The following is a 17,987-nucleotide window of genomic DNA, read 5'->3' on the forward strand; positions in this document are numbered from 1 at the left end:
GTAGTGCTAACAGATACACAACCTCAAGAAAAACTGAAAAACACCCTGAGGCAAGCCCCTGTAGGGCCTCTGCTGAAGCCAAAGCTACCTAAAGAGAAGATACAAATATTAGAAAGCATTAAAAAGAAAGATGATGAGCTTTTCTGGACTTCAGAATGGACCAAAATTTCCACCCAAGTCCAGCTGCTGTATGTATCAAATTCATAGAGATCAGAACAAACCATCTGAACCACAGAGGGAAGCAGCAGGTCTCCTTTCAAAGAGAGAACTCTTGTTTTGTTTTCCATTTAAAATAAAATGGTGTACAGTTTCTCAGACTGGTGTTTTAGGAACAGGGAACAGGTTCTCTCTATTTAAAAAAATAAGTTAATTAAACAAGACAACCAAAAAGTGAAAAAAGCAGCAGCAGCTTGCAAGCCGCAAAAACCCCAACCTCTCACACTGCTGGTTGTGGCATTCCAGGCTCCTGAGTCTCAGAGTTACTAAAAGAAATCAGGCTTGTAGAGAACCAGAGATGTTCCCAATGAATCAGACTACAGGACCATGGTCTTGTGCCAAAGGCATGATGACAGTGAAGGTAACAGGAACTACGATGGCTTCCGAGACCACTACTGTTTTTTGGGTTGTTTTTTTTTTCCACTTCTTGTTGAGATCTCATCTGGAGACAGATGGTTATCCCACACTGCCTGCTGGATCTCTCAGACTCTCAGAGTGGCACTCAAAATGATATTTTCCTATAAACCACATGGAGACAGTTAGGAAATGGTAACAGTGGCCTGTATGCTATTAAGGGTTTCATGAATCCCCATATAATTTTTCAAAGGATTTTGAGTGTCAAGGGAACATTTTCAGACAGTTATGGTCAGACTTACACTTATACTTGGGGAAAAAACGTTCAAAATTCCCCAGAAACCTGGAATTATTAGTTGTGAAAGCCAATATTCTTGGTGCTCTGTCAGACACTATCTCAACGCCACAATCAAGAAATATATAAAAAACACTCTGAAAGGAAAGGAAACCCTAATCAGAACACTTTTGTCTTGCTGCCTTACTGTCCCTTGTAAGAATTTTTATTCATTCCAACCAAGCCAGGTTAGCATGGAATCACCTCATAAATGGTGAGTTTTCAGAAGACATCAGAAGAATCCTCAGAGGCGACTCTGACGCAGTTCTGCGATGGCACTTGCATGAAACTAAGCCAGAAGCCAGATCACCAGGCAGAGGTGATTCAGTTTGACAACGTGTGCCGCACGAGCAAAACACACCGTAACCCAAATTTACAGCCAGATGCACAGAGCCAAATGACATTTCTTAGAAGAGGTATCACACTGGGACGTTACATGGCAGGACACAAAAACTGCTGTACGAAACAGACACTCCCCTACTGCTGCAAAGGCTATGATGGACTTGTAAAAAAAAAAGTCTCTATGTAGTAGGGTTCTGAAATCTTTCTGTGTATTTGGGAAACGCAAGAATACCAACGTCATCTATTTTTAAATTCAACTAGAAAACCTGTACACAGAAGTATTCAAAACTTCAAACGCAGTTTGAATCAATACTGAATCAATACTGAAGCATATTCCCACATGAACCCTGCAGCAGATGAAAATCAGAGATGGCACATCCTACTTTTCTGTTTGGCAAATAAAAAGGATATTTACTTCATCAAGCACTATGTCAAGAACATCTTTATGAAATATGTGTTTCTTGGTTCAGTTCAGGTACCAAAATGATACCACCTCTGGCTGAGGGACTCCATGCAAGAGAAATTACTGAAGACCAGAAACGTGTGCTAGGAAGCTCTAACCGAAGCTTATTCTTTTAAAATTTTTAATTCCTTCTCCAGCCTTTTGTCACTGCCCTCCACTCAAGTCAAGACACAAAAACTAAGCAGGCACTTTCTCTGATTCAGATCTTATAATTTTCTTATGTTCCCTTTCAGTTCTTTTCCAGAGTCCTCCAGTTTGTCTTTACATTACACATAAGCAAAGACAGAATGAAGAAGTCACTTTGTACAATCCTTTAAAATAAAGCTTTCTTAATTGCGTGATTCATGAGGATTTTGTTCCCCACTTTCAGCAGATTTCTAGTGAAATAGCTAGTGTTAGTTGCACTTAATTTGTAAAAATACAAGAACAAAACAAAGAGCTTTAACAGAGGATCAGCTGCCGTTTAGGGACCAATATCTTGTCTGTATAGCATTTTAGGGCATAAACCCTGCAAAGTTCAGCTACATCACATGTTGAGGAGTCAACACCACTGTAATACTTTGCAGTATTAGGCATATTCTGACGTCTTCAAGGGAACAAGACTTCTGAGGATTCAAGTGTATCGGTGCACAAGCAAGCCTCCAGTACTCCAGACAGAATGAATTTATCATTCACTATTAGCCTTCACTCTAAAGAATACCTGAAGAATATACTTACCATAAAACGTCAGGTACCCAAACAGAGCAGACAGGAAGTAAATCAGGAAACTCAGACCAATTCCCGTGACAGTCACATTCTGCATTCTACGTCTGGATGGACTAAATTGCAAAAAAACCTCAGAAAATTAGTGTTGCTTAATCTGTACTGCGGGCTATTCAACACAACACAACCTTGTGAGTAACACTCGGTTTTTAAAAGTATTTTTAAGCTGGCAATTAAAAGGCACTTTTCATGCAGACAGCTAACGCTGTCCTCATCCCGTAGGGAACTCAGACATATCAGTCTATTTTCAGATCTATGCAGGATGATGTATATTCAGAGCCAGGAACAGAATCTGGGTAAAAAAACCCACTGAATCAGATGAGGCCAAATGCAGATTCAGTCCCAGCAGTACAAATTATCCAGTAAGTACCTCAGCAAATGACCTTTTTTTCTCCAGATTGCCCAGGCCAGGACAATGTACTGACACTGATGATGGAACCATATTTGCTACTTTTCTCTCCTGTAAGAGAGGAAAAGCCAGCACAGACTAAAACTGTACATTTCCCAAAAACATGAAAGCTACTTAGTCTGCGTCGTATGATGGCACTGACTTGAAAATAAAAAATGTTCAAGACTAATTAAGGGAAAATGTTACAGAAATATCTTTATATTTTAATACTGCATGTGTTTTCATACATTACCTTCGGAGCTCACAATAGATGGGTAAGACCGAGGTATGGCAGAGAAAAGAGAAGGCCATAGTTGGTATTGCGTAAGCACTCTAAAACAGAAGAAAAACATATTGCAGGTTGTTTGGTGTTAGATGGTTGGAAAAATATCTGGGTGAATTCAGAATTCAGTCCAAGCACTGGAAGTCAGGGGAAATCTTTCCACATTAAGGCTTTGAGATGAATCTCCACAAGGCAGAGTGGCATCTCTGAGTCACTCCACACAAAAACGGACTTTTCCAACGAGTATCTCTTCAAGCGGTGGTCATAGCTTCTATTCCATGATCAGGAGAGGGCTTGCTGTCTATATGCCAACAACTGAAAGCTTCTTTTTTAGCTATATGGAGGCCAAATACCAGCATAAAAAGGGGATCTGCCCCAGTCAGTGTATAATTCAGGATTCTAAGAAGTTTTCTAAATTCTGATATCCATAGCTACCTGTCAAATTACCCAATCCTTCATCCTGACTTCACCGTTGTCTCATTACTGCTTCACAAAAATTTGGATACAGCACCCAGAAAACAGAACACGCTTTGGCATCTGAAGTTTTAAGATAGTTACATAATTAAAGTTGCAACCACACAATTAGTGGCATATTATTCCAACAACTTGTAACAGAAGCGATGAATCATCTAGTACAGCTTACTTCGGTTGCCAAGAGGAATAACTTCTGTGCTGACATAATCAGGCCCCTACTTGTAAAAATGTGCCACTTTCTACTGATAAAATTAAAATGGAAAAAGAAGTAGAGATGAGTCCCAAGATTCCTCAAAGCACAAAAGGCCAGACAAAAGGTCAGAATCTCACGGTAGATGTTTCTGGTGAAAGCAAAATTTCTTCTTTGATCTACAGATAACATTTGTCTCATGTTTGCATTGCCCAAGCTTTTTTTTTTTAATCTCTCTCCTCTTTTTCTTGAGAATGTGGGGGTGGATTTTGTTCTTTCAGGCAAATGCAACCATGTCCCTCTCAAATTCCACTATGCCACAGGCCTATCCCAGATTTATGATTACCTTTCTCGCTTCCTTTTCACACCGCAGAGACTGGAGTCCTACCTGGTGCTTCCTGTCCTGCAAGCCTGGCTGGGTGGTGACATGATTTCAATGCCACATTAATTAACAGATACAAGACCTGGCATCCAGTGAAATGCACAAGATTGCGTTAGGCCTCAAGAATTCGCTTCAGGTAAGAAAAAAAAAGGGTGCATACAGCCAAGCAGCACTGACTGCCACCTGAGGGCACAGCGAGCTGGCCTGATCCAACCGCATCGTGAGGCTGACCACCGCTGCCTCTGTTATACTCCGTGCTTTGGTCATATGTGCAAAATGTAACTCGGACAGCCAGACTTCATATGTGAAAAAGCAAGCAAGAGACTGGATAACACTTGGCAGCAGGTATAGGAAATATTTCAGCGGCCTATAACTACTTTTACAGAAGAATAGCTTATCCTGGATAGAGTTTAAAACCCGATTCTTTAAAAACCACCCTTCCCCTTTAAGTTTGCGTACTGTTAACAGAGATTACCTCTTTTGAAAGATGAAAGAGCTTTGCTTTACAGTCTCCAGTAGAATTTGAAACCTGTAAGACATACGTGCAAAAAAAGGGCATAATGAAGGAATAAGTCCAAACCACAGACACGAAACCTTTTCGTTTCGGTGATGATTAAGAAATTACAAGTAATTCTGAAAGCGTTAATGTAAAAAAAACACTACAGATAGTAATAAAATTAGAAGAACTTCAAAACACCATGTATTTTACCTGTAAAGTCTCTATGGCACTATTTAGAGGTAGAGGACAAGGGATCGACCATTTTTTTATCATAACCTGCAAAGACAGCATATTTAATGTATGAATGATGCCCTAAAAATCAGTTTAAATTCAGATGCACATAGCTAAAGTATCAGACTGTTGGTGTACAAAGCAGGGAGCTACACTCATGGCAAATTAACAGGCTTGGCTGGTAGACAGTTAAGCCACAAAAGGAGACTTGACAGAAAAACTTGTCAATGCCATCCATTCAGATGCTTACGACGCACAGCTGGCAGCCTTATGGCGTGCCTATGTGGAGGTGGTGCACTGAAATGAGCTCTGACACACACTGAAATACAACCAGCGCTCCGCAGCCGCCCTCTCTGTGCTCCACGCTAACTGCCTCCCGTGCAGAATAGCTGCTGTGTTAGCCCAGGCTCCCCCGCAACAGGCAAGCCCTTAGCAGAGATAGAGCAGAGCCTAGGGCTAATCTTAAAAGGCAGAAACATATGGTTTGGACTAGAAAGCAAAGGAAAGCCAATAAATGCAATTATTGTCCCAGAATGTCATTGGGGCTTTAGCTACACCCTGCTGGTTTAGGGACTCCCAAGTAACAGGGCTGAAAATCAAAAGGAAATTAAAGTAAGAAATTTTACCTCCTTTTTCAGGAGCCTAGTTTAAATTGATAGTTGCATTGCTCCTATCCCTAATTAATTTCCTATTGTAGTTGCCTGGCTTTAGAGGTTGTAATTCTTTTGAAGCCTAAAGCAAATAACTTAAAACTTAATTAAAGATTCAGAGTCATGAGAAGAGAAACATGCCAGAGTGCGCTTCTCCTGCTCAAGGGATGACTTTTTGCTTGCAGCCAAGTGGTGTTTCCCAGAGGACAAGGACTGGATGCTCCTTCTTGTCACCGCTGCCAGGAGAAGCAAACAAATGCTACCTCTGGACAAACCGCGAGTACCCAGCGCGCTGAGTCCACCGCGGCAACAACACACGGCTTAAATTGCACGACCAAGAACAACTCATGACGATTCGAGGTATGGGACTAGGCAGCAGCTTGCTCAACAGCAGGCTGCAAACTCTGTGAAAGAGGATTATCAATGAAAATCAATTTATCAGTTGCTAAAAAATAAAGTTAGAGGCTCAAAAATATTCTAATTTTCTCAGGGATGTTGCTTTTTTGTATCGTGCAGAGGGAAAACAGGAATCCCTTTACTCCAGCAGTACTGACAGCACTCAACGAGGGGCTCGCTGTGCATAACATCTTTCATTACATATGGCAGGGTCCCAATCTGCATCACATTTTGTTCTGGGAACAGAAACAAGAGATTCAGAAAGACATCATCGGGAATCACTAACACCTTTGTTGGACAAGCTACCAAGAGGGCTGTCTCCACAAAAAGAAAGGAAAAATCTGTCCTTACCCTTCACCAACATTCGATATAGCAAGGGAGGAGGCAGTGAAAAAAAAAGTTTAACAATCACATTTAATTAAAAGGAATTTTACTTAGGATTGCAGTCAGGAAAGTATTCAACAACTAGAAACAAGGACCTGCTCAGCAGCACACAGCATCTGGCTTTGAATTATCAGTTACATCTGTGTTCTTCTCCCAGACCACCTCACCTCAGTGTTCTTCCACATGAGGACTATGAGCAGTATAGTATTGTTAAAGGAGAAGATGCTGGGGCCCAGAGGAGATACGGGAGCTGCCACAGCCCACAGCAGAGCACAAAGAGCAGCCTCTGCACCTTTTGCTCAGCACGCTCAGACCACACCGCCCAGGACATCGCTGCCTGCTGGACCAATCTTTGCTGCAGGCTCTATCAAAACTGGGGCTGGCTGGCAAAAAGCTGAACAGATGGTATGCACTTGAAAATCCGCAGAATTATGGTATATGCAAAACGGAACCGTATTACTTCCAGATGACTAGCACAGCCTTCTTCTGGAACAAATGAAACATATCTGCCGTACAGAAATTAACATCGTGCAAACTAAAACACCATTTCAACATCTCACGCACTTCAAAGCTTTAGGTATGAAAAGTAAATGGCAGTTAATGCCTTTCAGTTTCAGTGCCTAAAGAAGTCAGAGAAAATATTCTGTGAAGAGTATTAGTTTTCTTTAAATATCCATAATGGCTTTCAAAATGTTTGATCTCAATCAGATTTACTGTGGCTACTTCTTTGTCACTTAACAACAAAGAGTAAGCGTGCAAATTTACCTGTTTCATAAGAAATCCAGTAGTCTGTATACTCCCTCATCAGTACTTTCTACCGACTTTTGTGATAATCAAAACTGAACCCTAGCTTAAATCATCCCAGCTTGACATATCTGCACGCAAGCCTTGCTCACTACACTTGCCTTTTCTGAGCCCAAAATTGTTTTCAAATGCATCAACCCATTACGACAGCTTTCTTCAGAGACGCATGCACATTCCCAGGAGCTGAACTTGTTTTAAAACTCTTGAAACTGGTTTCAGCATTATAGTTACTGCTTTTTCCTTTTTTTTTTCCTTAAGATAAATTTTAGGAGAGAGGTCAAAAGTTAAGGTAATTTATAAATAACACAAATGAATTTCCATTAGCTCTGGAGAGGCTGTGGCTGCTCCTCAGTGTTCAGCTGTGGAAGAATACTTCCCAAGGTCCTACAAACACTGCAATTCCCTCAGGATACCACAGGGAGATGTTTTGACAGCTTTGAAGTTTGGTTTTATCACATGGTTTAGTTCCTAATGGATTGCCTTGGTCTCCGGGATGGCATGTTAGTTCAACTTGCCTTCAACTCTGTTTATCCCTTTGTAAAACAGGTATTAAATGCAAGCCAACGCAAGCCAGAATGACAGGGGAGAGGGGGGACACTTTTCCAGGCTCCCAGATAAGATTCCTGTTTCTGTACCTAGATGACAGGGTATGAGTTGCTTGGTTGTACTACATCTTGCACACGTGCACTAACATACCTTTTTCCATGTGAAAAGAAAAACAGTGCAACTTAAAGGCGCATTTTCCCTCTTAGATCTGCTTAGCAGGTCTCACTTTTGCTATCTGGAAACATCGACCTCACAGGGGCCTTGGGAGGGTGAACACCAGTGTCAAAAACCCCCATATGGCTCAGGGAAAAGAACTTTTCCTTTCGGTGGGAAAGAAGAATAAGGTCCTTGACGTATTAATGGATCTTGTAAACTGCCTTAATGAAGCTCTAGTTTGCTTTGCTTTTTTTTGAACTCTGTCACTCCATTATACATGCAAATTTAATTCATTTGGAGTATATTAAATTTGCCTCAGCACTAGCTGCAGTAAGTAATAGAAGCTAAGAAAACAGAATTCCATTCCATTGCTGGTGGGGAAACAAGAGTATTCGTGCCAGCTCCCTCCACTGCACCGTCAGCAAAACAAAAATATCGTTACATTTACCAGTGCAAAATAGAACTCTTCTAAAGTTTTTCATGTGCTTGAAAGTTCATCTACGTTTCCATGCCCCTGCAAAACAAATGTAATCTGTCCAAGCAAGCAGATCCTGAACTTAAGGAAAACTTGAAATTTCACATTAAAAGTTAAGGGGGTAGTGGAAGACAATTCATTTCAAAACAGGCTTACGAAAACATTCAAACAATAAGAAAAAAAAAAAGAAGCTGTGCACAGATTTTTAACTTACCACAAGAGCAAAGTACACCATAAAGAAAAATGATAAACTACTTATGTAGCCAAGAAAGCCTGTAAAATAACAGTAAAAATAAAAGAGAATTTATAAGGAAAGTGATCCTAATGTCCAGCTAAAGCTTTACATTTTAGGCATGTTTCCTATTACAGTGCTCCGTATCTGGGGCTTAGGACTCTGAATAACAACATTCCAGCTGCCTGTCACAGATCATTTATGTAGTTTTGTAGGGCAGAATTAGAACTGGCTTACCACTAATGGCATGCTGTAAGTAAATGCAGCTCTTTAATGTTCTGCTGTAAAGACTTTATTTTAATATTGCAGACAAAATACTACTGCAACCCAAGTAATAGGTTAACTAGCCAGGGCTGGGAGGCAGAACACACTCTAACAACTTCAGTAATCCCCACCACCACCAGCCCCCTGCCAGTTTAAATAAATAAATAACTCATTAAGGTTTTAAAGTCTTCAATTGTAATTGCTACTAAAGTAGAACTATATTCGCTTCTCTCCTTTAATTACTCACCGATTTTAGGAAGAAGCGCAAGAGGAAAAACAACGCCGACTGAAGCAATCAGCAGCAGCAGCCTCCCATCAAGGTACCAAGACCTGTTGGAAAATCTGTTTACAACTGATACAAAGCTCGAGTCCTAAAAAGTATGTTCTACTTTAAAATTGTGATCTGAGACAAAATAACCACTAGGACAAGACAAATAAATTATTTTCAGCTTCACACGCTATTCACATGAATTTGTATTCCTAGTCTATATTGCGATATAAACCAGAGCTCCCGGGTAAGAAGGGAGCAGACAGAGCGCTGTCCCGTCGAGAACCAGCCCTGCAGGCAACGCGCCACGGGCAAGCGTCTGTACACACCAGTGGTCTGACAGTTTTGAAGTTACTTCTCAGCAGCACAATATGCAAATCCCGGCCTTTATTCAAAGCAGTGATCAGAGGGCAAGACTATTTCACGCCCTACAGGCTTCCAATAGAAGCAGTTATACACCACACTACAAGTATCTTGAATGTGATCACACCGACTTGTGTATTCACACAACTGGAAGGAACAGCCACGTTAACTCCCACTCACTGCTGAGCTTCCCTTCCAGTTTATTGCTCCTAAGTGACCTTGGTTCTTTACCACGTCCAAGAGGTGTGAAAGAGAAAGCCAAGCTACCCAACCTATTCGTTTGGAAATTCAGTTATGTTTTCTAAACATACCAACCTCAGCACAAGTTTCATTGCGCCTATCATTGCAGTGTCGAAACAACAGAAGAAAACAACATGTAAAACAACTCTCAGTTAATCTGAAGTTATGTCTGCTGTCCAGAGGTGATACAAAAACGAACAGCAATCAGGAGGACTTTCTTATCTTTACCTGCAAAAAGTGATCACTCATTCTTTGCACACATCCACATCGGAATTAAAGGACAGAAGAGATGGAAATTATGACGCTGAAATCTGCCATGATGTTTAAACATAAAACTACACATATCAAAAAAGCACTGTAGAGGCACATGAAGTCTAAATGCATTTACAATCTAGTAAAAGTATCAAAATCTCATCTCCAAACCAAGGAAAGTACAGATGCCCAAGTTGTTAAGAAACAGAAACATCTTGAGGGTGGCTCCCCCTGACTCGGCAATGACTGCATCCTGTCCTGATAAACATCTTCACATCAGCCTCCGACTTTACTACCTATAAACACCCCGGCCTCTGACCTTCCAGTTTATTTAGTCCAGGATATGGTTAGCACCTAATAAACAGGCAGCACCTCAAGTTATCATAAGGAAAGCAGCGTAACACCAGCGTTCAAGAAAAATTACCATATGCGCATATTAACTACTGTCATACTTCGTGGACAGCCACTGCTGTCACTCGTTTGAGCAAAGATGTAATAGAAATGAATTGAGACATTTCACTGTTGAGGACATCTTCACCATATCAAAATCAAAGTAACCCTTAAATAACAAAGTCTAAATGAAGAATTACTCAAAATACATCACTCTTCAAAGAAAGTATTAGCAGCCTAGGTCTGCTACCGCTGCGGTGACAAAACCACTCTGCCAAGATCTGCTCCCTGCTGCAGTATTCTTCACTCGGTTATCACTGCACATTCACATATTTTTAAACTTCTCATTTCTTTCCAGTATGGCGGATGTTGATATGAGGAGCAACAGGACAACAACAGTACGCAGAATCACAGAATGGCTCGGTTGGAAAAGCCCTCTGAGATCATCACGTCCAACCGCTCCTGTCTACCCCCTAAACCATATCCCTAAGTACCTCATCTACCCGCTCTTTAAACACATCCAGGGATGGTGACTCCACCACCTCCCTGGGCAGCCTGTGCCAGCTTCTGACGACCCTCTCAGTAAAGAACTTCCTCCTTATCTCTGACCTGAACCTCCCTTGGCACAGCTTGGTGCCGTTTCCCCTTGTTCTATCCCCCATCACCTGGGAGCAGAGCCCAGCACCCACCTCTCCACAACCTCCCTTGAGGCAGTTGTAGGTGGTGATGAGGTCTCCCCTCAGCCTTCTCTTCTCCAGGCTAAACAAGCCCAGTTCCCTCAGCCGCTCCTCATCAGGCTTGTTCTCCAGAGCCCTCCCCATCCTTGTGGCTCTGCTCTGAACACGCTCCAGAATCTCAACATCCTTCTTATCGTGAGGGGCCCAGAACTGGACAAGTAGCATCAAGAAGTAGCATGAACGCCGCACTGTGCGTACACGGGGGACCTCGGCTCTAACCCTCCCCATTCATGGCATCTGTGGGGGAGGGAGGAAAAGAGAGAGGAAAATGCAACGAGGTGATGGGAAAGTGCTTCATTCTGAAATGCCAATTCTTTTGTTTAAAGAGATCTCAAAAAACTGAAGAGTGGACCAGTTACTGGTTATCAAAACTGGGTCCCATTTTTCCTCAAAATACTGTTGTAGACATATACTTATTTTCCAAAGGCAGAATAAATGTTTTTATGTTGCCTTTAAAATCAGTTTGATCTGCAAATTTAATCCTACAGGATAGAAGCATTCCAAATATGAAATATGGGATACAAATCCTTCACTCTACTGAAAATGCTTTGGCATCCAGATGTTCCTCCTCCCTTCCCCATGTTTTAACTAAAAGCAGACATTTATAAATCGCTTTAATTTCATTCCTGAATGCAACAGGACAAGAGATTCATATGTTCTAAATTAGGATCTTACTCCCAGTCCATACCAATTATATCACACACAAGCAAGACAACTTAATTGCATCAATCATATCCTCCTGACAGGGTCATTAAATGTTAACAGAGGGCTCACAAATTACAGCTTTTTAACACAATCCTCATTTGAAACGATGTTCATGTCACCAAAACTATGTGGAACTCTTGTTGCGCAGACAGACCAGAACATCTCAACTCGCAATTAGCAAGTGTTCATATCGTATGGTTTTGGTTTTTAATAAAGACACGAAGATGTACTACACGTCGGCTCCGAGCCTTTCGAACACGTGCACACCTGCCAACCTTCATCTATAAAAATAATTCAACATGCAAACACATTCTTGAATCGGCTTTCCCAAACGTATGGCTTGGGAGGGTTTCTGCACATAAAAGATTTTCACAGATAGTTTAACTGACACTTTTGATACATTCCAACTACAGTTAAAGATGAATTCTAAACCCAAATGAAAGTGTATCAGATGCTGTAACGACTTAAGAAAACACAACAGCTGTGCAACCACATCTGGAAACAAGTGGTCCAGATAAAGAAGTTTAATCAAACTAGTCAATATTTATGCACTCTGCATAAGCAAACTGCTACCTGTCTTGATAACTGGTTGCTTATTTTTGTTGAACAATTTCCAACACTTTAACAGCTCTCTTAGTAAAAAAACTACTCTTAACATCTGTGAAGAAATACACAGAAACAAAAGAGTATGATCTACCATGGCAATACGGTAAAATAAATGAAATACGCGGGCATACAGAGAAGGTCAGCGGTGTGCGAGTACCTGGAACACTGCTTGGCCACTGCAACTGAAACATTCACTTGGGTAAAGGAGTCAGATTGTGTCAAATGAACATTGATCAGTGGAAGAACTCCCAGTAACAGGCAGAAACAGGATGAGGCCCAGGCTGACTGTCAGTTGTTCCTACGGACAATTTCAGTTCTTTCTGAACACAAAACTGAACTTCGTTCCCACTGGAAACTGTAATTTCAGCTAAGAAAGAAGCACGGGTGGTGGCAGCGGTGACAGTGCACTGAGAATTACAATGGCTCGGGTGATTTGTAACGACCAGCTCAACCGCCGTAACCTGGTAAGCTGCCCCTGCACTAGGGCCTTGACAAACAAAGCTGCCGGGAGAGTTATCAAATTAGCAGCTTGATGGAGATGTTGTGTATACTGCCCTTTTTAGACAGAACAAGCCTTACAGCAGTATGCGTGCTTGTGAGACCTGCAGGTTCTACCTGTCACGAGTTTTCATTCTGTTTGTCTCAAAGTGCACCTTTGTCGGAAATGTCACTTGTCATCAACAGAGCCGACACAAATTAGACCCAGCAGTAAGTGATGTCACATGCTGAATGTGGGGACAGACTGGAACGCAAGAGCAGCAGATCCAGCAGCAGGCTCAGCACCACTAAGGATGAAGAGTGGAATTAAAAGGGTGATCTTTAATGAAGGAGAACATGTCAGAACCCAAATGAAAACCTGATGACTACCACAGCTGGAAGAGAGACTTTAGCAGACTAAAAATGACATACACATATAAACCATAACAGTAAAAAAATTAAAAATCAAATCATAATCTTACTAAAAACATTATTGCAAGGCAGAAAGACAGGAAGCAGGTTTACCAGCACACTTCATTTCTCAAAACGTTCCTTATAAAATAGAAAAGTTATAAATAACAAAGTGTAAAATGAAAGTTCCTTTAAAAAAAAATAATTTCAAACTTAAAATTGACCTGCAGCATCCAGGAATAACACAAGAATCACACAGCACTGAGACAATGTCACCACATTTCAATCCGGAGAAAGTTCTGAGCTCAAAGTACCTGAGAACAGCATTTTAAAACGAGCATTTTGGAAAAGCAGCAGTACCACAACCTGAGACACACGGCTATGAATGACAGCAGCACCGGAACAACCAAACAAGGTATTGCCGTGCTGAGGCCGCAGTGTTTGTCTCAGCACAGAGATTCCGTGCGACAGCTCACACAGGAATCAGAGGGACACACTCCCTACATACAGCTTTATAGCTCAGTTGTGAAGGATGATTTCTGTACTGGGAGCCAAGTTAAGGAATCATAAACCAAGTCTGGAAACCTGGCATTTCTCCCAAGACAAGTCCAATTACTGGAGCAAGACAGCAAACTATTTAAATGTAAATGTCTGCCAGTTTTTGTACTGCGGTTTGGAAATATGTGAAGTGATAACATGACAGCAGTTCAAACGTTTCTCCTCCTCTCCCTCCTGTCCCCTTCTGCTTTCCCTTTTACATTTTTACAGAAGGGAGATTTCTGTAGATGGAGCTTCACCACTGACTTTAAGGTCATCTGATAGGAAACTGCAATGAGGAAGGAATCACGCTGTGTGTGTGTATGCTGCAGGCCGCTTGCGTGTGCCAAATCCATTTCATATTCCAAGAAATCCGGTAAATAACTGATTTTTTTAGCATGTGAGATCAGATGGAAGTGTCAGTACCCATTTCCTTCAGCAGTCCTGAACCACTTTCTTCTTCAGGACAAACACAGAACGCACAAAGCATTTTTCCTTACCCGCTCTCGTCTCCACTTAAGAACCCCGCAACAGCACCAGGAAGCTCGGATTTAACAATTACAAGGTAAGATGACATAGCTGCAAACAGAAGCAGAACGGATTTAGTACAGGAATACCACCAGTACCTCTGTAACAACTAGCAGGGTTTAACCGGCGCGGGCACAGCTGGAACATCTCAGCTGGATAACAGACACCATGGCATCAGAATCACAATTCATTTTCTCACAGATTTCCTTTAAAAACAGCTGCAAATCCCTGAGCGTTGTACTGGTGTCAGCTCATGCCTCCAAAGAGGCTGTTACGATGTGACTCGTGAAACAAGGAAAACATAACCCAAAAGACTAAGTGGCAACACAATATAAAATACAAACATAAACCACCTTATACCTGAGAATAGGGACCTACAGGCCAGAGACAGACGACATGGCTGCAGTACTTCTCCTTCCTCTGCTCTTTGTAAGACATTGTTAACAAGAGTCAATAACAAGATGTGTTTCTATCACCAGGTTTGCTTTTAAAGACTCAGTTTTTATTGTTGCTCAATTGCTGTCGGACTAAATAATTCTATGACAGAAACATAAAGACAAGAATAGGACTTGAAAGGTTCTTTATATACAGTCCAAAACCTGCTTCACCGTATCACCTTTCCCCTTCGCTATATAAAGTGATCAAAGGCATAAATAAATGAGAGGGTTTTTAAACCACAACACGCACCAACCCGATCCCTTCACATACTGCTTGGGTCACTTTTTTAACATAAGCAGCAATTATTTACATGAATGAAAAAAACCCCACAGAGAATGGCTCAGAAAAATCAAGCTTTACAAATAATTTCAACGAGTACCAAAGCTTACATGAAACTAATTTCCATCCCGCAGCAGCAAGTAATTTGAGTAATGTGTGGACAAAGGTTTAGTTATATTTAAAGGCGAGAAAAATTCATCTGTTGTATTCGTATTTTACCGGTCTGTATTTAGTAATCCTTTAGGCTTTCACAGTGGTGTATTTATTAATGCTTTAAAATTAAAACATAAATGTTAAGAAGGTAAAACAGCAAACTTCCATAAGCTGATTTTTGAGTAAGTTTTTGTTTTGCTTTATTTAAAGGAATGTTTTGAACCTTAAAAAAAATGTGTGGACTCAGACAGTGCTGTACTACAGCAGGTAACGTTAGATTTTGAAGAAAGGTAATGGCTCTCTATAAAGAAAATGAATTTTATTAATACAAAGTGACCTCTACCTACCGCGAGGTTAAATTAAAACCATTTGGTAGCCCACTAACAAAGGAAATATTCACTCCTTCATAATTAGAAGCTCTGGGTTTTCCGATACTCGAGTGTATTTCCCTGTTGACACGTAGCTCTCGATTGTGGCTGCTGAGATATTTACCTGCTGTCCTGATTTGATTCTCCTGTTCACATACAATACCATGGATTCAACCACAGAGAACCCTCCAGCACCGTATTTCTAAATCACAAGCATTTGTAAGAACATTCACACAATTTCTCATGCAAAGCTACAGGCAGACGTGTGTTTCACCCTAAGCAAAGACAGATTTTTAAAAAGTGAGGTGGGAGGGCAAATTCCTCTAAATTATAACTGCTTAGCCATTTGCCTTCTTTCCTGTACTAAACAATACTTTTTACACAAGCAAGTCACAAAACTTCATGTGTTCATGTCCTTGAGAAAGGTTTCAAAAATAGTTCCTTTGCAGCCTTAGCTGCAGAAAGCTTCAAATTAATTCCCAGCTCAGGTTTCCTCCTAATATGCAGTCTGTCACTCTTCCCGTGCATTCCCATTAGCCTCTGGCTGATCATTTGATCACTTCTCCTTTGCTGGGCACTTACTCTTTGTTTTGAAAAGAGGAGTCCTATTTCACTGAATTCCTCTCCTAAGCAGGGAACCAATCACGCTCCAAGAAACTTGCAGATGCTAAACATTTGTGTGCATCTTGCTTCCTTTCTCTGAGCGTATGGGAAACAATCTCACATTGGAGGATTTTTTTTTTCTTCCCAGTTTATATTCTCTTGTTTGTTCCACAAGATGAATAAATAATAAATAATTTTCTTCCTATCCTGATGCTTAGATAAGACATGAATCTTGTACATAAACCTGAGCAGGACGCCCACAATAAATATGATTTAGAAGGTCAAATCCTGCCTTTTCTTCACTTACAAACACAGCTGTAATTCTTCTCAGGAGCAGCAGCTCCACGTAGCTTCACTCGGCATGAAAGAAAAGACACTGACCACCGTGCACCTCTGAAACACGCTGCAACGTGAGCAACAAACACTGAAACCACAGCAACTACAGCTGAAACCAAAACAGCGAAGCTGCTTCAAAAAGCCTATAGCAACGTGAAAACGTTTCTCTCAAGTAGGAATAGAGTGCATCCAGCACGACAGACAAAAACAACCATGTGTCCTTCGCTCCAGAGAAGGAATTTGACACAACTTCCCTGACGCCCACCACGACCAAAGCCGTGTCAGGTTATATTGCAAAAAATTAAATGTCAGCTATCCCGGGCAGTCTCAATGTGTAACGGAAGGAAGAGATTACACGGGCACAAGGCTGAGCCACGACACAAGAGAACACAACAAAAAGCATATCTTGTGCTTTGATTTGTTCCACTCTGAAACACTGACTTCCTCCGTCATTTCAAAAAGAATTCCTAACTAATTTCTACGGCATCTTTTATCACATACAAAAATGACAATACACATACATTTATCTTTAGAAGTCACAGAATCACAGAATCGCTTGGTTGGAAAAGCCCTCTGAGATCATCACGTCCAACCGTTCCTGTCTACCCCCTAAACCATATCCCTAAGTACCTCATCTACCCGCTCCTTAAACACATCCAGGGATGGTGACTCCACCACCTCCCTGGGCAGCCTGTGCCAGCTTCTGACGACCCTCTCAGTAAAGAACTTCCTCCTTATCTCTGACCTGAACCTCCCTTGGCACAGCTTGGTGCCGTTTCCCCTTGTTCTATCCCCATCACCTGGGAGAAGAGACCAGCACCCACCTCTCTACAACCTCCCTTGAGGTAGTTTTAGGTGGTGTAAGTCAAGCATTCAAAAATATTAGCAAATGTCAGAAGCAACATTCCCATCAGGGTTCACCCCACTCGCATCCACACAGTGCGAGAGAGCAGAACTTGCTGCTCTTGGCACCCATTCTCACTCCCTAAATTAAAAAATAACGTCATGTTGTCCTGGTGCCACCTTCCCTCTGCAACACGAGACCCATCCTCAGTGCTGAGCGAGACGGGCTGCCCGCAGGAGGGACGCTGCACAGTGACACGGTCTGAGGCTGCAGCAGTACGCAGAGGCAACAAGTGCTGACCTGTAACTATGTGAGCAACCTCCACACAGTCGCTTCCTAATTTTTAGGTCATAAATTTGCATATATTATACTGAAATAATTTTCACTGTGCACCAAGAGCTACTTGATGTAAAACTAAGCAAGTCTGAACTTCTCACAGTAATGCCATAAAACAGTATTCAGAATTATAGTATGACTATATCTGTAACCTCATCTGGGTGTTCCTGCTCCGGCAGGGGGATTGGACTGGATGAGCTTTGGAGGTCCCTTCCAATCCCTGACGTTCTGGGATTCTGTGATTCTGTGACTTTATTAGTCCGTAGGCTTACCACTGACTTGAAAGCAGCA

General features: G+C 41.5%; 1 protein-coding gene across 1 annotated transcript in view; it reads right to left on the minus strand.

Annotated features, from left to right (window-relative positions):
- SLC38A6 (solute carrier family 38, member 6) overlaps window positions 1-17,987 on the minus strand; it is a gene marked incomplete at both ends in the record, with an annotated part of 36,470 nt that overhangs the window by 2,685 nt on the left and 15,798 nt on the right. The window contains 7 exons of the mRNA XM_010186758.1: window positions 2,427-2,527; window positions 3,113-3,192; window positions 4,664-4,717; window positions 4,898-4,963; window positions 8,544-8,602; window positions 9,073-9,155; window positions 14,312-14,390. Of these exons, the coding sequence (XP_010185060.1) occupies window positions 2,427-2,527; window positions 3,113-3,192; window positions 4,664-4,717; window positions 4,898-4,963; window positions 8,544-8,602; window positions 9,073-9,155; window positions 14,312-14,390 (522 nt within the window). The remainder of the gene's footprint in view (window positions 1-2,426; window positions 2,528-3,112; window positions 3,193-4,663; window positions 4,718-4,897; window positions 4,964-8,543; window positions 8,603-9,072; window positions 9,156-14,311; window positions 14,391-17,987) is intronic.

Source organism: Mesitornis unicolor, unplaced genomic scaffold, assembly GCF_000695765.1.
Source record: "Mesitornis unicolor isolate BGI_N332 unplaced genomic scaffold, ASM69576v1 scaffold4546, whole genome shotgun sequence".
Classification (NCBI taxonomy): Eukaryota; Metazoa; Chordata; class Aves; order Mesitornithiformes; family Mesitornithidae; genus Mesitornis; species Mesitornis unicolor.